This window comes from Solanum pennellii, chromosome 7 (genome assembly GCF_001406875.1).
Source record: "Solanum pennellii chromosome 7, SPENNV200".
In the NCBI taxonomy this organism is placed as follows: Eukaryota; Viridiplantae; Streptophyta; class Magnoliopsida; order Solanales; family Solanaceae; genus Solanum; species Solanum pennellii.
This window is the reverse complement of record NC_028643.1, coordinates 76,902,895-76,925,693: the sequence shown is the minus strand read 5'-3', so window position 1 is coordinate 76,925,693 and position 22,799 is coordinate 76,902,895. Positions and strand designations below refer to the sequence as shown.

Genomic DNA, 22,799 nt, shown 5'->3' with positions numbered 1-22,799 from the left:
GCCCGGCAAGCCTGTAGCCCACGTACTTGTGGGCTTGGCCGACCATTTTCTGGCCCACACAAAAAATGGGCTAGCCCGGCCTGACCCGTAAAATGTCAAAGTCTGTATGGGTTAGCCCGGATGGGGTGGGCTAGCCCATATTGACAGCTCTAAACATTGATAAACCACAACTGACAAGTAATGAAACTTACTATGAAATAAGTAATTTTGGAGAAATAAAACTTTCCATATAAACTAATCCCTCTTGAGTTCCACGATGTACATTAAACAATTCAAATAGTCCTCTGGATGTGTTAAACCCACGACAAACACGAGTCCGAAACCTAAAGGGTATGAAATGTTAACAAAATTTTCAAAACGGTATATGAATATTTATTTTAACCAAAAGGGCAAAATCGCTGGAAGGGCAGCGATCTTGCTCGCCGGAAAAAATAAAATCGCTGTCTTAGCAGCGATTTCCAAAACAAATTTTTATTAATAATTTTTTAATAAATCGCTTTTAATCAGCGATTTCTTTAATTTTTAAATTATTTCTTTAAAAAAAAATTAAGAGCAAATCGCTGCAAGGGCAGCGATTTGTCTCCAAGTTGTTTTTTTATTTTTTCCAATCAATTTTTTTAATTTTTTTTTACAATTTTTAAAATTAAATTTTAAAATTTTTTAAAGAAATTTTAATTTAAAATTTTTCTACTACTTATTCCAAAATAATTTTTTTTAATAATTTTTTAAAATAAGTATCAATCAAAACTTTTCTAAAAAATTGATTTAAAAAATTATAAAAAAAAATTGGAGACAAATCGCTTTTGATAGTAAGTTTTATTTACTTGTCAGTTGTGGTTTATCAATGTTATTGGACTTCACTTATTTGCCAATATTTTACTGAATTTGTAAGATTTTTTACCAATTACTCGTTGCTGGCTAATTGATATAAATAATTTTCTCTATTTATTAGTTATCATATAATTATTAATTTGATGCTAATCATTCAATATTATTGGATTTGTATGATTCTAGTTGGGATATTTTCTAAATTAAAATACGAATATACGTTTATAAATCAAATTTAAAGTGGTGGGCTACAACTATAATATGGGCTAATAGCCTATCTCTAATTGTTTAACAAATATATTGATTAGGAAGGATTTTATTAATTAATTACTACTTCATCCAAGAACAATTACTATTTTCCTAAACTGATAAATAATTTGAGATACTTATTTAAAAATCACAACAGATAATTATAGATAAAGGAAATAATTTTGAGGAAACTATTTTGACACTAGGGGATTAGTTTTTTATTCTCAATTTTTATTAGAAAGTGAAACTAATAACTAAATTATCGTTGACTTTAATTTGTTTGTTGGAGAAAATCTACTAATTATTGATTCTTGTCTCTTGATGGCAACTTTTAAGATTTTTAATTTTAACTTACCAGCTGGGTCAACCACTAGTTTCCCTCTAATTACATTTTTTTTTTCTTTTAACTTTGTTCTTATCTAAACATAATGTGATATATTAAGAGATTAAAGATTAAAATACGAGAGTAAAGTTGTTTATCTTTAAAATAAAGAGGTAAATTTTATATTTCAAAGTAACAAAGGTGTTTTACGGTTAATATTTTCAACACTTATATTTTGAACTTTTTAAAAAAAGATGTTAATTTTTATATTTAAAAATAATCTAACTTTATGTTCATGCATAATTTCAGTAACACAAAAATTGTCCATCACTTGTTTAAAACTAAAAATTTCATTAATTTTACTTTCATTTTGTTTTCTATTTTCAAGCCTAATTAAACTAGTTATAACATAAAAGAAACTTAATAAAGGGTATAACTAACATAGTCAATAAAGGAGAAAAAGGTTATTTCTAAAAGTTTTTTGGTTGGATTATAGCAAATTATAATAGGTATAAAAGATAAAACAATCTGAAGAACATATAACAACCAATAAAGAAGTAATTATAATGAATTATACAATAACAATAATAATACATTTAATAAAACACTATATAAGTCGAGTAAAATACACATAAATTTTATCATTATAATATAAAAATAGAAAATTTATTTTGAAAAGATCTTCGATTCAAATATATCAAATCATAACAATAGAAAAATAATAATATGGAAAAAAACATAGCAACCAATTAGGAAAGGTGCATCAAACTTGTAAATCTTTTTTATTAATAAAAATATTTTCAATGTATAAAAGTGTACAACTCAGCTGAGGATATATTTTATTCAGAAATATGTCAAACTAATTAAGATATAAACCTCCAATAATTCAATATTCCTTTCAACTACTGCTAGTAATTAATTAATCATTTTATTACTAATCCTATAAATACAACTTAGGCTCTATCTTAAATTATGACAAAAAAATGAAGTTCTCCTATTTTATTTTTCACCTCTTAATATTGCAACATGTTTATTCAAATGGTATAATTAATTGCCAATTAGGAGAAAATTGCTTTGAAGAAGAAGTGAAGAAATCAGAATTTCCAGATGGTTTTCTATTTGGAACTTCAACTTCTGCATATCAAGTACTTCATACATTCTTTCACCTTTAATTTTTGTTGTTTAGTGATAGAAATTATCGATCCGTCGTTAAAAAATTCTAAGTATGTTTCTCTTGTTGTGTATATAAAGTCAATTTTTTGTATAACAATTAATATCGTTTGTTCAGATATTTTTTGGGTGCTTTAGAGAAACGGTATTGTTAAGAAAATGAAAGATTTTGAAATGATTCTACGTGAAACATGATTGTTATAGAGAGAATTGACGATCTTCGTTGAAAATGCATATGATGAACATTTAATTTGTGTTAGATTGAAGGAGGATATATTGAAGATGGAAAAAGTCTAAGCAATTGGGATGTTTATTCTCATACAAATGGTATCTTTCTAACATTATTTTCAGTTAATTTGTACAAAGATATCTAATACATGTACCCAATTAAAAAAAAAAAGTTCTCTAATATATCCCTTTAATATAATCTGATAATAATGCATCTATTTTTATTTTATTTTTGGTTTAGGTAGCATAAAAAATGGAGGAAATGGAGATATAGCTGATGATCATTATCATCGTTACCTGGTAATAATAAAATTAATTATGTCATATAAATATAAATTTAATTAAAACAACGACTTTTAATAAATTTGTTTTAAATAATTAATTAATTGTTTTGGGCAGGAAGACATTGACATAATGGAGTCTCTTGGAGTAAATGCCTATCGATTTTCCATTTCTTGGAGTAGAGTTCTACCTAGTATGTTTCTTTTTCTTATAACTTATTGTTTGTATTAAGAAAATAAAGTTGAGCTCGAGAGGTAAAAATAATTTAAAATAAGGTACTTTCAGATATTTATACAAAAAAAAATGTCTTTATATAATTGATGATACTCGAAATCATAATATATTCTTAAATTGTGTTTATTTTCTAAACAGATGGGAGCCTCCGACCCATGAATCCTGCTGGAATGAAGTTTTACAATAATATCATTGATAATCTCTTACTCAAAGGTGAATTTTTATATATTAATAATATACATAACACATTTCTTAATCTAGGGTTGACCAAAATTCAAGATTACTATAAAGTAATATTAGTAGGTTAAAATATAGGGAAAAGGGTCTGATATACCTCTCAACTTTGTCATTTGGAGCTGATATACCCCTCGTTATAAAAGTGGCTCATATATGCCCTTACCGTTATACAAACGGCTCACATATACCCCTGTCGTTACAAAATGGCTCACATATACCCTTCATTTAACGGAAGTTAAAAAATTAGTTTTAAATTTATATTTGTTACTTCTAATTTTTTTTTAAAAAATTATTTAGGGGTATATATGATTCTTCTACCAAAGTTCAAGGTATATTTTAATTTTTTTTATACATAAATTATTTTCTGACTTCTTTTATTATAATTATTTGAGTTTCTTATTCTTATTTTGTTTTTGTCTTTTATTCCTTAGTTTAAAGAAAAAAAATTTAAATTATTTTTTTTGTGTGTATTGTAATTTAATTTCGTATTCGAAGAAAAAATTTGGTCATCTACAATAAGTTTTACAAGAATATTAGTGAAACATAAATAAATTTGATTATCAAAATAATAATTATAAATTAGTCATTGAAACAAAAAAAAGTCAAACAAAATAATATGTTTGACGAGGATTAAATTTACTCATATGAGATTATATTTTTTAGAAAAAAATAATAAAAATTTAGATTAAAATTATTTTTTTTTTCATTTCCGTTAGAGGAAAAGGGTATATGTGAGCCATTTGTTTACAAGTAAGGGTATATATGAGCCACTTTCATAACTAGGGGTATATCAGCTCTAAATGACAAAGTTGAGGGGTATATCAGACCCTTTTCCCTAAAATATATATTGCAGGAATAACACCATTTGTGACAATTCATCACAATGACTATCCTCAAGAACTTGAGGAAAGATATGGGGCATGGCTTAGTCCTTTCATGCAGTAAGTTTTATTTATTAAAAAATAGTCAGCAAGAATATAATATATGTATCATCAGAGGCGGAGCTAGGTGGAGGTTCGTGGGTAATTCAATAACTTTTTTCGTATATTCTATATTTGTACTGAAAAATTATGTATATTAACTTGCGAACCCTAACAAAATTAGCTGACTACTCAATGGTACTATGAAATTAATGACCCCCAAACTCCTAATCCTAATTCCACCTCTGTGTATCACATATGTATAACCATGTATACAATCATATATATCTATGTATATTGGTTAAGAAAGTAAACAGTAAATTCAATTGACGTTAGATATAACTTTGAGTTTTTGTAGGGAAGAATTTGTGCACTTTGCATCAACATGTTTTAAGAATTTTGGGAATAGAGTGAAGTATTGGGCTACTATAAATGAGCCCAATTTATTTTCAGAATTAGCCTATATGAAGGGGATATTTCCTCCTTCCCATTGTTCTCCTCCATTTGGAAAATGTTGTTATGGTAATTCAGATATTGAGCCTTTACTTATTGTCCACAACTCAATTTTGGCCCATGCCAAGGCTGTCAAAATTTATCGTGACCAATTTCAAGTAAGTATTCGCGTCTACTTTGTTTAAAAAAGAATGATATAATAACTAACGATCGAGCAGGTGGAACAACGTGGAATGATAGGAATGGTTGCGAGCGCGTATATGTATAAGCCAATGACAGATGATGAAGTTGACAAGAAGGCAGCAACTAGAGCTTTGACGTTTCATGTGGCTTGGTACGTATGTATAACACCAAATATACGTATACACCATACCAAGTTATGATAATATTTACGTTAATTAGTACTTAAGTGGTAAAAATGTGTATAAAAGACATATATCATGAGATTTACATTAAAAAAAAACTTATATTATACAAAATTAATATATACATTAATTAGTAATAATTAAGTGGTAAAAATGTGTATAGAAATGATATATTTACTTGATTTGACACATACATCGAATGTAGATAAAATAATTTTTCAAAACATAAAATCAAATAATAATTAAGAGCGTCAAAAATAGACGTGTTGAATTGAATTTAGACAGGTTCATATTATCTAAGTAAATAAATCAACGGGTCAAAATTACTTAAACTAGGAAATGAGCTAATTTTATTGTCCTGATGATAATACGATATTTTTTTAAATGAACAGGCTTCTTGATCCTCTAGTGCACGGAGATTATCCAATAGAAATGCGACATTATCATGGGAAGAAATTACCAAGATTTAGCTTTGAAGAAAAATTACTTATAAAAAAGAGCATTGATTTTATAGGAATTAATCATTATTCAACATTGTTTGTCAAGGATTGTCTTCATTCAAATTGTACGTGCATGCATGAAAATAATCCTACGTGTAGCCATGGTGAAAATCATGCAATTGTAGGGTTTTTGCTCACTTCTGGACAGAATAAAGATGGTGAATTCATAGGAGATCCGGTAAGAAATTATTCATATTATCGATAATTTTGTCTTCGTATGATTTATAGGTCGTGAAATCGTAATATTCCCTTTTTTGATGAGAAATGTATTTTCATTTGATACAAAAATCATTTCCATCATTACAATAATCAAACTTGAATAAGAGTAATTATGTCTACTATATAATTTTGAGTATATACATATATATAGTGTAATTTTTTAACGACTGACGAATCCCCCCTTCAATACTCTAGCTCTAGGGTAATTTAGGCATTACTTCCTTCTTGTGGCTATTGGTGGGCTCTGACTTTATTATTAATGCTTGTGAGTTGTGTCATGTACATGGACGTAGATTATCTATATAATACTTTTTTTTGTGCGATTCTTTTTTGAATCACGTGTAACTTACATAGTGGAATATTGATGTACTGAATTATCTTTTTATGTATAATATTGTGTTATATGATAGTAATAATTAAATTTATTTATTCTTTCAGATGGGATTGCCTGGATTGTATGTGGTTCCACAAGGCATGGAGGATATTATTGATTATATTAAGAAGAGATACAATAACATGCCTATATTTGTGACTGAAAATGGTAATTATTAATCTCCTTATACTTCTAGAATTTTTCACACATTATCATGGATTTTTACTTAATTAAAAGTAGGGCAACTTTCACATATAGCAAATAAAAAATTGATATTTGTATGATATAGCAAAGTTTGCATAATTGCGCTTCATAGCAAACATAGAAACTGTATAATTCGCTATACATATACAGTTGAAGCAAATTGTATAAAACGAAGTGTATAAAACAAGAAAGAGAAAGACACTTGGGCAGAGAACTGTATAAAAACGAAGTGTATAAAACGAATTGTATTATTATAAGTGTATAGAACGATTATATACAATTTGAATTTGTATAAAATGAGAAAGAGAGAAAGACAAAAGAGACTTGACAAGAAATATACAATTGAATCGAATTGTATAAAACGAGAAAGAGAGAAATTAGATACAATTTGAAAATTGTATAAAACGAGAAAGAGAGAAAGGCAAAAGAAACTGGGCAGGGGAGTATTTTTATTGTATAATTATAAGTGTATAGGACGAAAATATATGTACTTGCATATGTATATACAATTTTCTCACGCTTTATACAAACGAAAACGCAATTTATACATTTCGCTTCTGTTTGTATAAGTAGAAAGGAAAGGCGAGGGTGGCGAGCGAGATTTGGGAGAGTGGCGAGCGAGATCTGGAAGAGGGGAGAGGGGGGAACAAAAATATATGTATTTATACAATTTTCTCTGTTTTATACAATTAGAAACAATTTTTATACACTTGTGTTTGTATAAAAAGTAAGGAAGCGAGCGAGAGATTGGAGGAGAGTGGCGAGCGACATATTTGGGAGAGAGACGCCTGACAATTTTTTGCAAACGTTTTCTATGGAGTACAATTAAATCAAACCCTAGCTACTCCATTTATTTTAGGTTATTAGTTTGCTATTATATACAATTTTCCCTTAAAAGTATGTAATAAAAATTTAATATTCAGGGTATGGTTCAAATGATAACCAAGAAGGAGGATATGACTTGGACAAAGACATTAATCGAATTAAATTTCACAAAGCATACCTTGCATCTTTGGCTCGATCAATCAGGTATTTCTATCGTTAAATATTAGTATTCATACGTAAGTTTTTTTTTTTTTTTTTAGCGAAAGCGAATTTGCAACAACCACGATTCATTCATGTAATTATGAATTTATGTTGGAACAGGAATGGTGCTGATGTGCGTGGCTATTTCATATGGAGTTTAATGGATAATTTTGAATGGAATTTTGGTTACACAATTAAATTTGGGCTTTATTATGTTGATCCACTTACGTTGGATCGAAGCCCAAAACTTTCGGCCCATTGGTATCACAATTTTCTCACCAATGATATACAAGCAGAGAAATCAATATAAGGAGTTTAATTTTTTTATTTTATTTTTTTTGGCAATATATGCGCATGTTAATTTTAATTTTTGAATGAATTAATATACATGGTATTTAGAAAATACGTATGTAATGTATTAAGTTATATTTACAAAAATAATTGTCTATACATACATCTCTTAAATAAATAACATATACACTCACACAAAAAAAAATACTTTTCTATTTGTGGATTTTTATTAAAAAAATAACATTAAATAAATTTTATTGGATGAACTTTGAACATTTACAATAATAAAAAAATATCTGCTTGTTAATTGTATACTATAAAAAACAACATGAATAGTTCACTAAAACATTTTAGCAAAACCATACAAAAACTGACAACTTATTCAAAACAACAATTTCATGTTAATTAGCTTTCGTTTTTAAAAAAAAAAAATAAAAAAAATGATACCATTTAATTATGGTATAATTAATTTCTTGGGATTTTTGATTATCTGAGCTTCTTCAATTTCAATCAAGCTTTCAATGACAACATCAGTTGCTTTGGTCACCACATCAGACCAGTTCCTACAAAACAACATTAAATTGTCAAAAATTAACGAAAGAAACCATAGTTAATTACACTTTGTAATTAATTAAGTCGATAAATCCAACAACAAGATAATTAAGAAAGAGTACTTTAACTTATATATACGTAGATTGGTTCAAAGATAAGTTATATAAAAATTATTTTTTTAAAATATATAATTTGATATATTAGATAATATCAGTATACAATGTATAATTCAAAAAGATTTCTCTATAACACTATAACTTATGCATGTATTATTTATGTTGTTAAACAAAAAAAAAAGCATTTTATAAGCCATATTGTTGAATTCAATGCAAGTGATTAGAAATATACAATGTGTCATTTAATACATATATTTAAATGCTCATAGCTTGTACTAAAACTAGGTTCATTAAAAAGTTAAATCAATAATAAGTAAAATCAAATAATCTAAAGTATAAAGTAAGTAATCTGCTATAACATATTAAAAACGATACGTACCCTTTATTAGAGTCGAAATCAAGTCCAACGGTGTGTTTAGCCTCTTCGAGTGCAAAATTAAACCTCTCGATTTCTTTCGATTCGAGTTGAATATTATTACTCTTACTAACACGAAGCTCAGAGGGTTTCACATCGCAAAAAATAGGAATTAATTTCTTTTTTGATTCAACAAATAAAGCCAATTCATGTAAACAAAAATATGAATCACAATAACGTGGTGAAAAAACAGCAACGCCAATTTTGCATTCATTAATTGCACTATCAATTTTGTCAAATAATTTGTCACCTGGCTTCATGTTTTTGTTGTCTAAAAATGAATTAATCCTTAAACGTGTCAAATGATCATATAATAATGAAGCTATTGTTCTCTTTGTGTCATTACCTCTATGATTAATGAAAACATCACATGGTAATTGTGATCTAATCACTTTGTTAATCATTTGGTTTTTGCTAATCCTTTGCCTTTGATGGACTAATTGGCGTTGTAATAAGTTGGAAACTAGTGATGAACGTTGCATTATTATTTTTTTGAATTTTTTTGAATATTGGAATGTGTTTTTGCTAAATTTGTGTTTCCTTGTGGTATTTATATAGGTGGTTGTATTTCAACAAATGAGTTATTCTTTTTCTCATTTTTTCGTTTAGAGAAAGTTATACATGTGAACATGGAATATGTTTGGAGTTTACTAGTACTTAATAATAATAATAATACATAAGCACTTGTAGTTTTTTTATATTACGAAAAATTGTGATAGGATAAATATTTTGTCTAATTTTTAATCAGATGTTTTGATGAGTGTTATTCTAAAATCAAAACTCTGCTAGAGTATTTTCCTTTTTAGTGGTTCTTGATTAGCCATACGAATCTGAATTATTTAGAGCTATAAAAATGAATACATGATATAAAGTGAGAATAAAACAAGAAAGGAGAAATTTTAAGGAAGGAAATGTTGACTAAAAATTAAACTTGAACTTCATTTAAGGGGTCGTTTTGTTTGAGACTATAATTCTGAAATAACGTTGTCCATAAATGAAATGACCCTTATGAATTATTGATGAAATGAATAAATTCTCCGTTATTGAAATCGCAAATATCGATTTAAAAAATTCGTTGTATTTGTTTGAAAGTGAAAGGAGAATTTCTAATGTTGAAGAAGATTGAATTTTACTTAGGGTATAACCGTGTGATTTGACAGGTGACAATAAAAAACAAAGGAATTTCATATGTTTGAATATTTTGACCTCTTCTCACTTCTTAATTCCTTGTCTTGTACTTTTTTAATTTTTTTCCAAATACAAGGAAGTTCTTTGGAACCTTCAAAAACGTTTGGTAGACTCTTATGACTATAATGTTTAAATAATATGATAATGTCGGTTATGGTATAATCGTGAAATTGCTTTATTCATAATTAATGGTTTTGAGTTCAAGTTTTGCGTATGAAGAATATTATGTTGGAAGCGTCACTTAATGGCGATTAGCGTAGCCATATGTTGGACATCTTTAGGATGTCGGAATAATATATCGTATATATAAGTAAAATAATAAATTAAGTGATTAAATAATATGTTTTGACACCCTTTACACAACAATATGATGTAATCTATTGGTTTCAGGCGCCTTGAAAGAGTAAAGATACAAAAATTTAAAGTGTTTGTGTGTTCGGATTCCACTACTAGCAATTTTTTTTAACTTTTTAAAAAGAACAAATTTACTTTAGCACTTAGACACTCTTCGTGAAAATCATGGCTCCACCACTGACATCACTTCGAATGAATCCTGTAAACTTTTACTATCCGAAATTAATCAGGGCTTCCAGAGGGAAACTTTTTTTAAAAAAAAAACTAAATCAATATGAATAATTTGAATCAAAGTTGATTAATATCACCACAAATTAGTTAGTGACCGTATATACCATTACCAAAAAGTTAATTAGTCCCAAATTTGGCTGTAATATTTGAAATACAAATATTTTGGTAAACAATTTTGCATGTATTAATTCTACGAAATAATTATTTTTAAGTACGACGAATTTATGTAATATACACATATATACATATGTGTATGTATTGATGATTAATAATGCATTAGTTAATAGTCAAAATAGTGAAATACACGTTTTGTTTTAGTTCATTTTGCATTATTTATCGATAGTCAATTCTTACTAGAGACTTGTCTTAAAAGACTAATTATAGTGTGATTAAAGCTCTAAACGCCCATGGGATGAGAAAAATTTGTTGGGACTTATGCCCCAGTAGATGGGATATTAATATATATTGGATAATGCATGTTTTAATATTTTTATACTAAGATTTGTGAAATTAGTACATAAATAATTACTTGTTAAAGATCTTTTATAGTCTCTCTACGTATCTCACAAAGATAAAGGTAAAGTTTGCGTACAATTCACTCTTTTTAAACTTATAGACAGTAGTAGAGCCAAGAATTTCATAAATAGTGTCCAGAAATAGCAGTTTGTTATGTTAAGGGTGTCCAAAATATGTTATTTAATCATTTTAGATATCATTTTACTTGTATATATATGTTATTTTCTTCCGACGAAAGATGTTCAATTAAATACCCTTATCACTATGTGGCTACGCCACTACTTATAGAATTATATTAAATATGTTATTGTACTTATTAACGATCTTTTCTAAATTGATGACAATATTAACCACTAGCTTATAGAGAAGCTATACCTTCAAGATATAACCTATAACCAAAAAGGTTGTGGAATGGCGGAATGGTGAGTACTCTTTCATTGTTAATTAGAGGTTTCGAGATGTAGAAATTTTTTATAGATATTTAAATTTAGTCGCACTGTACAATATATTTATCATAGAAAAACAACCAGATAAATATATAATTTATCCCATTCTAAGTTTTTTCTATTTTTTTGTTAACTTTAGTTGAAAATATAAAACTTTATATTTCATATGGAAACTTTAATAAAGTTTGAACATCAAGTGGCTGTAGTTTAGTGGTGAGAATTCCACGTTGTGGCCGTGGAGACCTGGGCTCGAATCCCAGCAGCCACATTTGATTTTTTTTTAATCGATTTTAATTTGGTGTTCGATATTTCTTTTTGCACATTTTATATTTTATTTCTAGGGCAACACTTGAAAGGGATTTTTCTTTTCATTTTTAGGGGGATCGAATTCAAAACATTTAATAGAGTGAAAGAATCTCAATCATCCTATCATAGTTCACGCGATTCTAGTTCTATGATTCAAGATGCAATAGTCTGACTTCATGTTTGCCACATTTAATCTTTTTTTAATTGATTTTAATTTGGTGTTCAATATTTCTTTTTGTACATTTTATGTTTTATTTCTAGGGCAACACTTCAAAGGGATTTTTCTTTTTATTTTTAGGGGGATCGAATTTAAAACATTAATAGAGTGAAAGAATCTCAATCATTCTATCGTAGTTCACGTGATTCTAGTTCCATGATTGAAGATGCAATAGTTTGACTTCATGTTTGCTAATTTGCCAATTATATTTAACTTTTAACTTCAGAAGTACTGGCTTGTTTGGTTGAATTGTTTTTTAGCTATATATAGTTGAACTGATATAATCTATAGTTCAAAATTATTATAAAAAATCATCACATTTAAACTCGTGCCACATTATCTGGTAGAGTAGTATCACCTACCAAGTCCTCCATGTATTAATCTATTTTAGCTCTATATAATATTACTACTGTTGATCCACAGTACTATGATGTGAATTGCTAACCTAACAAACAATTTATTTTCACAAATTTGTATAATTGAAATATAACTCACAACCTAACTAGTACTAATTTGTATTAATAGTGGTAAATATACAAGAACGTTAAAATATATACAACAATAACATATTCAGAGTAATTTTTATGCGCAACTTTAACCCGATCTTATAAAGACAAAAAGAGTTTGTTTCCAATAAACTCTCGAAAGAATATCAAAATGATATTAATCTTTGAAAAAATTATATCGAGACTTTAATTAATGATGATGATTAGATCATTGTTAACCTGAATATGAAACTAATTGTCATATGATGCCATAAGAAGGTAATAGAATATGGTTACTTAAAATTGCATCATATTAGTAATAGTAACTTGCTAACTGATTTATGATAGCAACAAATTAAATAAAAAATATTAAGATAATGTAATATTCATTCATCTGAAGATAAATAGATTATAATATGCACTAAAAAAATAGTAATAAATATTGTAACAGATCCAAGGCATGTACATATAGGGCGTAACGTTTTAATCACATGGAGTCCCTTTTGTCTTGCCTTTTAATGTAGGTAAATGTAAATTACAAGATTATTGTAAGTCTTGATCTATAAATTAAATTTTATAGCGGAGTATAGAATATTTTTGTTAGAAATTTTTTATATGAAATTTTTCGAACGGAATAGTCATTAGGTATCTGTTCATTCGAATGAAGTATTATGAATCCGCTTATGTATGTTTCTAACTTATTTTTTCAACATTAATATTAATGGTCGAGTAAGTTAAGTGTGCTTCAATTATTTATCTGATAACTGTCTATTTACCAAACACACGAATAAAAATAGAAATCACCTATTAAAAGACTGTTGAGACTCACCCTTCGATACTTACATCTCACTGAATATGCTATTATTGTTATATTGTCCGTGATTTTCATCGCATACATCATCCACCTATAAGTCAAATTGTTACTTGCATATTTTTAATTCATAAAATTTAGTTGACATGCAAGGGCAAAGGATAAATTTTTTATCTTAGATGTTAGTAGAAGTGGTGGTTGTTTGCAAATCAAAATCAATTTTGGGTTAAAAAAATTAAACTAATCAAGCAATGTTGAAATTTTGATGCAATTACAAAGACATTAGGTGAATATCATCATTAAGAAGGCTGTCCTAATTAATCCAGCTACTTAATTAAAGGGGTAGGTACTTTTCTAGTTCAAAACTCTTTTTTGTTTTCTTAATCCACCTTCATGATATGATATTTGTGTTGTTACATCTTTTCAATTTTGATTAAAAGGTGTGATGTTTGCTTCCATAAATCTCATGCTTATCTCCCTTTTTAGTATATATTTATATAAATATATAAAAAAAATATTTGACTTGTATTACTATATTATTTTTTATATACACAATTTATCTTTTTAGAAAAAATTATTCAACNAAATGTTCCAAGTATTTCAATACGAATATGTTTCCTATCATGTGTTTTTTCAGTGAGCTAATTAGTACAAATCTCTATTTTCGGTAGTAAACAATATATATATATATATATATATATATATATATATATATATATATATTCCCCACACACACACAAAAAAAAAAAGATTAGCAAATTACACCATTGATAAGTTTAAAGTTTACTCTTTTGACCTTTTTAGTCAAATTTTGGACGTTTGAATATTCAATTTCTTCAAAATAAGACTTATTTATTTGAATATTACCCTTTGAATTACAATTTCTTATAGTGTATATATATATATATATAGGGGTAGAGAAAAAAGAAAAAAAGTAGTAGTGCCATTATTAATAGACTTATTTATTTGAATATATATATATATATATATATACATATATATATACATATGTATATATATATACATATGTATATATATACATATGTATATATATATACATATACATATACATATATATATATATATATATATATATATATATATATATATTCCCCACAAAAAAAAAGATTAGCAAATTACATCATTGATAAGTTTAAAGTTCACTCTTTTGACCTTTTTAGTCAAATTTTGGACGTTTGAATATTCAATCTCTTCAAAATAAGACTTATTTATTTGAATATTACCCTTTGAATTACAATTTCTTATAGTATATATATATAGGGGTAGAGAAAAAGAAAAAAAGTAGTAGTGCCATTATTAATAGAATTTTGGTTTACTTGGAATATTTCCCTAAATAAGTTGAATTTTTTCTTTTTGTCTGTATTATAATTGATTAACTTGACTCGTTCAAATTTAATTTAATTAAGCATTATTAAGAAGACAAATATTCCGTATTATAATTTTTTTTATTTTCAAAACTCAAATTTAAACTCGAACCTAGTCATAATGATAGGCAGTGTAAAAGTCTGGTAAATTCGGTTACACAGCAGAAATAGTGGGACTTCACCCTTGTGAGTTTTATTATTACACTTTGTGAGTAACAGTAAAGCAAAGAAAAAATCAATTTTTAGAAGAAATAAAATATCAGATAAAAATTGAATTACAAAATAGATAAGAAGGAAGAGGAGCCCGCCATTGTTGCTGTCTTCAACTACAAGAATTATAAACTTTTGAAACGACCCCTCACCCAACCCCTGCCCCATCATCGTACTCGAAATCGACAGAACTCAGTAATTTCAATTCAAAATCGATTTTTTTGTTAAAACGATAAAAAAATGTCATCAACATACATGAAATACCTTTCGTTAATAATTTGGTACAGAATTATTTGTGGTCATAGTTTTGTTAAAATCAACAGAACTCAGTAATTTCAATTCAAAATTGATATTTTTATAAAAAAATAAAAAATATCATCAACATACATGAAATACCTTTCGTTAATAATTTGGTACAGAATTATTTGTGGTCATAATTTTGTTAAAAGGTGCTCATACTATTGATAATATAGACTTATTAATACAAATATCAATATCAAAAATTGTTATTCTGAATTAAAAATTCTGATTTCGCCTCTATATTATACGAAAAACTCCCAAACACCATATCCAGTATTACTATAAGATGTTTTTACATAAATTCATAGATTCATTATCCTAAAATTTTATGAATTTGTCGGCATTGAATTTAGTGACCCCATTTTTTGCTAATTCACTCCATTTTTCAGTTTCTTCAACAAAAAAAACTATATTTTTTTTTAACTTTTGAAAGGAGTCTTAATTTACTAAAATTGTTCATTGAAATATTGTTTGTACTGAAAAAAAATTATTATTATATGGTTTTCCAGGACCCATTTGATATATGCTCTGTTTGAGTAACTCAGTCTCTATATATTTCAATTTTCTTCAACAAACACTAAATTACTGTTGAAAAAAGAGCAAAATTCTTGTTTTATTAGTGCAAAATCATTATAATGGATTCGAGGATTCGTTTGGATTTTGCTCTGTTTCAGCTTACTCCAACACGAACAAGGTACATTGGCTCGATGCTTAATTATTGTTAGAATTGTTATTTTGGATCGCATATTCATGTTGCTTAAATTTGATTTGTATGTTTACATAGATGCGATCTTGTAATCTTTGCTGGTGAAAAATCGGAGAAATTAGCTTCTGGTTTGCTTGAACCTTTTCTCATTCATCTCAAATCCGCTAAAGATCAGATTTCTAAAGGAGGATATTCAATTACTCTTCGACCTTTGATTGCTAATGTTTCTTGGTTTACTAAAGCAACTTTACAGAGGTAATCATGCTTGAAATTTGATGAACTGCAGTTCGTTAGATTGATTTTCGATGTTTAATATGGTAGTTTTTTTCATCGTTGATATTATCAGGTTTGTGAAATTTGTTAGTACTCCTGAAATTATCGAGCGATTTGTAAGCATAGAAAGAGATATTATGCAGATTGAGAGTGAACAAGCTAATGGTAGTATCAATGTTGAAGGTGTGTTTGATCAATGTGTTTGTATATGAACAGTTAATTTCTCAAATGGTCAGTTATCTCGTAGAGTCATTTTTCTTTTGTTGAAGAAATGTGACTTTTTCGTATGATAACTACTAGTTAAATGACTATCTGAGATATCGACCTTGTTTATATGTCATTTGTATATGTTTCCAGGAAATGCATCAGCTTTTGATGGAGATTCCAAATTCTCTGCTGGTTTTTCAAAGGTATATCGATTTGTAGAGTAGATAAAACTATGTTGTATCGCGTTTTTACTTGAATTTCCTACTTATTAACAACTGATAATTCGATACTGAAGTCCAACGGTGAATCTAATGGTGTTGGTGATGCTACAAAAGAAGAAAATCCTAAGTAAGCTCTTGTGTTTCCCATATCATTACTTTTATAACTTATCTTACGACTAAAATGCTCGTTGCTATGGATAGGATTCGTCTTCAACGCGTTTTAGAAAGCAGAAAAGCAGTTTTAAGGAAAGAGCAAGCAATGGCATATGCTCGCGCTTTGGTATCTGGCTTTGATATGGATAATTTGGACGATCTCATATCTTTTTCCAATGCTTTTGGCGCTCTACGTTTAAGGTATGTATGACTTGAATGAAGCCATTTGTGACATCTATATAGAGACTACGAAACCTAATTTGCTAAGTCCTATGTAGTTCATTTTGTGTTTGTGCTAAATGGAGCGATGAGGTAGATTGCTAGCTAGTTACTCGTTTTGCTGCAACGTGTAAATCTCTTTGTTTATCGTACTAATTAAGATTGGTAGATAATACTATTGCGAATACCTATTGAAATTATACGTTGCTTCGATCCAGAGAAGCCTGCATTAAGTTTATGGAGCTGTGCAACAAAAAGGGAGATGATGGGATCTGGATGGATGAAGTTGCTGCTCTTCAAGCCTACTCTCCTTCTGAGTTTTCGTATTTTGGGAGGTCGGGGATCACGCTTGCTGCTGATGTTACTCAAGATAATCAAAGTGTTGGTCTTTCCATCAGAAAACAGAATGATGATACATTAAGTCATGGAAGTCTGGATACTAGTCAAGGTACCTATGACAATCCTCTTGCTTTTTTCGCTTGAAACTTCTTGTTAATGAGCTCACATAACGATATTTGTCAATCGCCGTTTACCATGAATATGACATTACTTCGTTAAATTCTGCAGAAAACGGTTTACCACCACCTATCAAAGTTCACTCAACAGAAGGGAAATCACAGCCAATGTGGCCAAACAATATGCCACCTTACATGCAAAACTATCAAAATCCTGCATTTCAACAAATTCCACCGTATCCAGGGTACATGTTTTCGGGCAATCCGAGTTACTATCCTGGAATGCCATGGCCTGCAAATCCGGAAGATTCTAGTCGAGGTCCTGGTCCTGAATCAGATTATAATTGGAAGAATAAACCACCTTCCAAGAACAAGAAGAAATATTCAAACGGGGATAGAAATGAAAGCAACAATTCAAGCTCTAACGGTGACTCTGATGATTATGAGGAGGATAAGAAAATGCATCATGGGAAAAAATCATCAAGAAAAGTTGTTATACGCAACATAAACTATATAGCCTCGAAGAGAAATGAACAAAGTGATCACAGCAGCACCGAGGATAGTTCATCTGATGAGGATGGATCCACTGATGCAGGTTCCCTCAGAAAGCAGGTAGAGGAAGCAGTTGGATCATGGGAGAGGCATCATAACTCAACGTCTCGGAACAAGAAGAAGCGAGATGGAAAGAAGAGAAACAACAGTGGGAGTATATCAAATGGTGCCTCTAAGGATGAAGTAACCAACAGTGGTAAGAATTGGGATATATTCCAGAACATTCTAATGCAAGATGCAGATTCAAGAACCGATGACACGAGGCCAAAAGATGTCCAGGAAGAGTACTTGATGACAAAGAAAATGACTCCTTCAACTGATCCTCTTATTATAAACGAGAGAAACATGGGACACGGAGATGAAATCCCGCGACAAAACATGTGGGAAGAGAAGAGGCGTGGACCAGTTATTATAAGAGAGAGCACAGATGAAGAGTTGCTATTTTCGCATAGAACTCAGGAACCAAAGGGCTATCCTCAGTCTATCTCGTCGAACATTGCCACTGAACGAGTTGTTCTTAAGAGCCAAAAAGAGGAGGATTGGTTAGCTGGCAATCTACTAAACAAATCAACATATCAAGGAAAAAGTTCAGATCAAAGTATCTTTGTTGGAGATTATGCTTCAGCCTCTCGTGATGATCATTTGAAAACGGGGAAAGATAAGAAAGGCGTCCAGTTTGATGATTCCATTGTGGTTCGAGCCCATTCGGTTGATAATGTGTCTGATTATCACCAACAGACAGACATTTTCATGGTCTCAGACATCGTCGGAGCTGAACAAGTTAAGCACAGCATGCCTAATCACGCGGAAGATAAGCTCGATCCTTCTGATGCATGTGAACCAAATGATCTTTTCATGGTTCTTGGAAGAGATTCAGCTGCTGAGCAAGTTTCAGCCTCTCGGGATACTGAAATGTATGACAAAAATGATGTCTTCCTGTCTGAAACTCTTAAGAGTCACACTGATATCAGACCTGCTTCTGCTGATACAAAGCTTCAAACTAAAGGCGAAGGGACCAACAAAAGGATCGGTAAGGACCTTGGGCGAAAGGCAGTTACCAAAGAACCAAAATCTAAACCTTCCGTAACCGGATCTCTTGGAAGGACCAAATCTGATACATCATCAAGAATCAAGAAATCACCTTCCACATTTCAGAAGAGCAAAGCTGACAAGGTATGAACAATCTTGTACTAAATATATACTTTTTCCTGTTCTTTTCACCTGTCATTGTTATTATTATGATAATTTAATTCTCTCTTAACGTTACTAACAGGACGAGGAGAGTCGAAAGAAATTAGAACAATCATTATTGCAACGTCAAAAGAGAATCGCAGAAAGAAGTGGTGCCACTGGTTTAACCAAACCAACATCAAGGAAGAATCCAGCCACATCTTCAACAATTGAGAAATCAAAACCTGAGGCAACCAATAGATTACAAAAAACAGTTTTTAAGAGTTCCACTATAGAGCGTCTCGCGTCTACAACTACAAGGACAGCTAAGTATCGATCCACTGACTCAAAAACCACTCCAAGCAGGAAAGCAAGTCGAAAGGAGAACAAATTGATTGCTCCAACAAAGAAATCAGCTGGAAAAGAGAGTACTAAGCAAGGTCCCCGTAAGTCCAAGCCTTCGGATACTAAAGGCCACTCTTCATCTGAACCTCCTCAGAAGGAAAAAGATAGCAACACTGGCGTAAACTCAATGTTAAACGAACGTGGAGCAGAACTGAGTCCACAGGTATCTAATGAAGTCGTTGATGCTAAGAACACGGAGGAGGTACATAGCATATCATTAATCGAGAAGAAGATAGATACACCTATGATTTCTGCTGAACATTCAATAGATGACAAGAAACAAAGTCCTAACAAGGCTGTTAAGTTTCTACTGTCTGAAGTTGAAACCTCAGCAGCAGTTGACAATGCTATTGGAGTTATAAGTCCTCTGACTTCCTCTGTATCAAACGTGCATTTGGACACTCCAGTATGCCAAGACATACTCTCTAATGAAGTTTCCACCCCACCTCCAAATAATGAAATGAACTTCGAGACGAATCAAGGAAGAAGGAAATGGACAACTGATGAAAGTTCACTAAGAGTTACGAAAGGATTCAGAAAGCTTCTTTATTTTGGTAGAAAAAACTGAATTTTTTCCTTGTTTTGACATTCCTTATTGCTGTGAAATCCTGTGTGATGAGTGTTGTGGTTATTGTTCAATAAAATCTTGTATCAAAAAAGAAAGAATTCATTCAATTCTCTTTTGTTGTATAACATTATTGTTTGTTTTTTTATGAATTTGTCTTTGCGCGACTTATTAGACGCTATTTTGACTACAACAACATATCCAGTATAGTCCACACGTAGGGTGAGGTGTATGCAGACCTTTTATCGCTATCTTTGTGTGAGTAGAGGAGTTATTTCTAATAGACGCTCGTAATAATTTAATTTGACCATGCATGACTATCAAAACTCTTTAAAATGCAACTTTTTTCTTATGTTATGCCTTATCAGTAATCCCACATCGCTTATTTATATATGTTTTATATATTTATATACAGTACATAATTTGACATATGTTGTGTTCGTAGAAAGGAGAGATGGTTGGCATCTCCCCCGACAGGGACGGGAACAGCCTTCGGGCTTTACTTGTTATCAGACACATCCGGTTAAGGCTACCCACTTTGGTGGATCTTACCCAATTTTTTTTTTTACTTTACTTTATTATTTCACTATTTAAAAAGAATATTTTTATTATTTCACTATTTAAAAAGAATATTATTACCATTAAACAGAATTAAAAAAAAATTTAAAATTTTAACTTTACTTTATTATTTCACTATAAAGTTTTAAAAAGAATATCATTAAAAAGAATAAAAAAGGATTCTAATAAAGAGTTTTTATAAAAGTAGTACAGGTAATAAAAAGGATTTTCCGTTGCCGGGACTTGAACCCGGGTCTCTCGGGTGAGAGCCGAGTATCCTAACCAACTAGACTACAACGGAATTTGTTAAAGTGTTACATTAATTTTTTAATATAATAAAAGAACTTGCTTGGATGGTAATAGATGAAGCACACGCCTACTAACATTATAAGAAAAATAAGAGCGGAATTTCAAAATTTTCACTGCCAACAATTCTTGTGCAAGATAAAAATAATAACTATGCATCAATCAAAATATAATCTAGAATCAACTAAACGAAGTGATTACGGTCTATGCTGGGGCGAACTCACGTGCCGTCCAGGGTGTTCATACCTAAGGTGAATTTTCTGGATTTGTACATATATATATTTTTTGAATAACATTGAATAACAAATGGATAAGATAGCCCAACGGTAGCTGAGCTCAAAATTACGCACAACGTCCAGGGTTTGAATCCTTAGGTTGGCATTTTATTTTTTACATTTTTTCGTTTCAGTTTTTTTTTTAGTTACATGTTTATACTTTTTTTATTTTCCGAACCTCCTCAACGAAAATCCTAGATCCGTCACTGGATCTATGTCTCTTCAGTAATTTACATAGTGTAATTGAAATAATTCTACCACCTCATCAATTTAGAAAAAGATTGATATTTTGTTCTAGTCTTATACATATTTTCTCTTCAGTAATTTACATAGTGTAATTGAAATAATTCTACCACCTCATCAATTTAGAAAAAGATTGATATTTTCTACTAGTCTTATACATATTTTCTTCTTTGCTATCTTTGAATTTGGCAACTAAATTATCATAGTCCGGAAGCTTCGGATGGACATGAGGCGATTGTAGTCGTACTCGAGGCAATTTTTCTTCATTTTTCTCCCCAGATTTTACCTGTGAAATTACATTGCATATATTGTTGTTGACGGTTTTATTCCTTCTGGTTCTCTTTGAAGTATAAATCTCACAATTTAAGCTTTCAACCCATGAGTTGTTGTCCTTTGTACTGACAATTTCATCAATGATTTGGAGCTTTATGTCTTCTTTTAGATTTGTGACATGTGTGAGATATTGCTTGGTCTTCGAGTTAACCATATTACCTGCATGATCGTAAAATTAGTTCATAAAAACATAACTTTAGATATAATTTGAGCATATTTATAGATGATTAACTGATTTATCAACTCAACATTTGGTAAGTCAATTATCCATCATTTTATTTTTTCAACTAAATTTAGCATAATTTGCTCATTTAATAGACTTACCTGGTAACAGCTCAACATTGAGTCGATCAAATGATTGACCAAATTGTTGTTTAAGTAAATTCCTTAAAGAATGCAACTCCGGCAATTCACCACATCTCGATGCTGCAAATATCATACTGGACAAAGCCTCTCGCATATCATCAGATAATTTGCTGCGAAAAACACGAATTTAGACGTGACAAAATCAACTCATTTTTAAATGATTCATTTGTTAACTTGACAAGATTGAGTCAGGGTGGCTCAAGAGTAAGATAAAAATTTTAATAGACAATTTTATGGTATTAAATTCACTTTGTAATAACTATCTACTTTTTATCAAGAACATTTTAAAACTTTGAGTTAAACCACTCAAATTTTATATTAATAAATAAAGTTTTTTTACACAAAATCAAAGGAAATGT

At 29.6% G+C, this 22,799-nt stretch overlaps 3 protein-coding genes and 3 non-coding genes across 7 annotated transcripts; 4 read left to right on the top strand and 2 right to left on the bottom strand.

Annotated features, from left to right (window-relative positions):
• The first annotated feature begins 2,382 nt into the window (after nt 1-2,382).
• Nucleotides 2,383-7,942, top strand: LOC107025444 (beta-glucosidase 18-like). Its single transcript, XM_015226232.2, has 12 exons — nt 2,383-2,544; nt 2,830-2,896; nt 3,039-3,097; nt 3,197-3,272; nt 3,452-3,526; nt 4,404-4,491; nt 4,829-5,081; nt 5,142-5,257; nt 5,681-5,966; nt 6,446-6,548; nt 7,508-7,613; nt 7,731-7,942. Exons 1-12 carry the CDS (start codon nt 2,383-2,385, stop codon nt 7,918-7,920), a joined length of 1,581 nt encoding a protein of 526 aa, XP_015081718.2. The 3' UTR covers nt 7,921-7,942.
• A 413-nt stretch (nt 7,943-8,355) lies between these two features.
• Nucleotides 8,356-9,388, bottom strand: LOC107025445 (TIR domain-containing protein-like). Its single transcript, XM_015226233.1, has 2 exons — nt 8,949-9,388; nt 8,356-8,464 (listed from the first exon to the last, which is right to left on the bottom strand). Exons 1-2 carry the CDS (start codon nt 9,386-9,388, stop codon nt 8,356-8,358), a joined length of 549 nt encoding a protein of 182 aa, XP_015081719.1.
• Nucleotides 9,389-11,915: 2,527 nt separating this feature from the next.
• On the top strand, nt 11,916-11,987 carry TRNAH-GUG. Its single transcript has one exon. It is a non-coding gene; the product is annotated as a tRNA-His (tRNA).
• Nucleotides 11,988-15,760: 3,773 nt separating this feature from the next.
• On the top strand, nt 15,761-20,469 carry LOC107024177 (COP1-interacting protein 7). Of its 2 annotated transcripts, XM_015225090.2 has the most exons (9): nt 15,761-16,127; nt 16,218-16,394; nt 16,486-16,595; nt 16,770-16,822; nt 16,915-16,967; nt 17,042-17,194; nt 17,431-17,660; nt 17,780-19,392; nt 19,493-20,469. In XM_015225090.2, exons 1-9 carry the CDS (start codon nt 16,069-16,071, stop codon nt 20,360-20,362), a joined length of 3,318 nt encoding a protein of 1,105 aa, XP_015080576.1. In that variant the 5' UTR covers nt 15,761-16,068; the 3' UTR covers nt 20,363-20,469. The 2 variants fall into 2 exon arrangements, with proteins under 2 accessions (XP_015080576.1, XP_027774511.1); XM_027918710.1 differs by lacking the exons at nt 15,761-16,127; nt 16,486-16,595 and having other exon boundaries at nt 16,237-16,394.
• A 325-nt stretch (nt 20,470-20,794) lies between these two features.
• Nucleotides 20,795-20,922, top strand: LOC114078115. The gene has a single exon (XR_003579660.1). It is a non-coding gene; the product is annotated as a U6atac minor spliceosomal RNA (small nuclear RNA).
• Nucleotides 20,923-21,145: 223 nt separating this feature from the next.
• TRNAE-CUC lies at nt 21,146-21,218 on the bottom strand. Its single transcript has one exon. It is a non-coding gene; the product is annotated as a tRNA-Glu (tRNA).
• Nucleotides 21,219-22,799: the final 1,581 nt, after the last annotated feature.

Bases quoted from the DNA above. Each gene is read 5' to 3' on its own strand.
- LOC107025444 (XM_015226232.2), top strand. From the start codon at position 2,383: ATGAAGTTCTCCTATTTTATTTTTCACCTCTTAATATTGCAACATGTT. The intron at 2,545-2,829 runs GTACTTCATACA...AATTTGTGTTAG, and splicing joins CTTCAACTTCTGCATATCAA to ATTGAAGGAGGATATATTGA. The intron at 2,897-3,038 runs GTATCTTTCTAA...TTTTTGGTTTAG, and splicing joins TGTTTATTCTCATACAAATG to GTAGCATAAAAAATGGAGGA.
- LOC107025445 (XM_015226233.1), bottom strand. From the start codon at position 9,388: ATGATTAACAAAGTGATTAGATCACAATTACCATGTGATGTTTTCATT. The intron at 8,465-8,948 runs GTACGTATCGTT...GTTGTTTTGTAG, and splicing joins GATTTCGACTCTAATAAAGG to GAACTGGTCTGATGTGGTGA.
- LOC107024177 (XM_015225090.2), top strand. From the start codon at position 16,069: ATGGATTCGAGGATTCGTTTGGATTTTGCTCTGTTTCAGCTTACTCCA. The intron at 16,128-16,217 runs GTACATTGGCTC...ATGTTTACATAG, and splicing joins CTTACTCCAACACGAACAAG to ATGCGATCTTGTAATCTTTG. The intron at 16,395-16,485 runs GTAATCATGCTT...TGATATTATCAG, and splicing joins ACTAAAGCAACTTTACAGAG to GTTTGTGAAATTTGTTAGTA.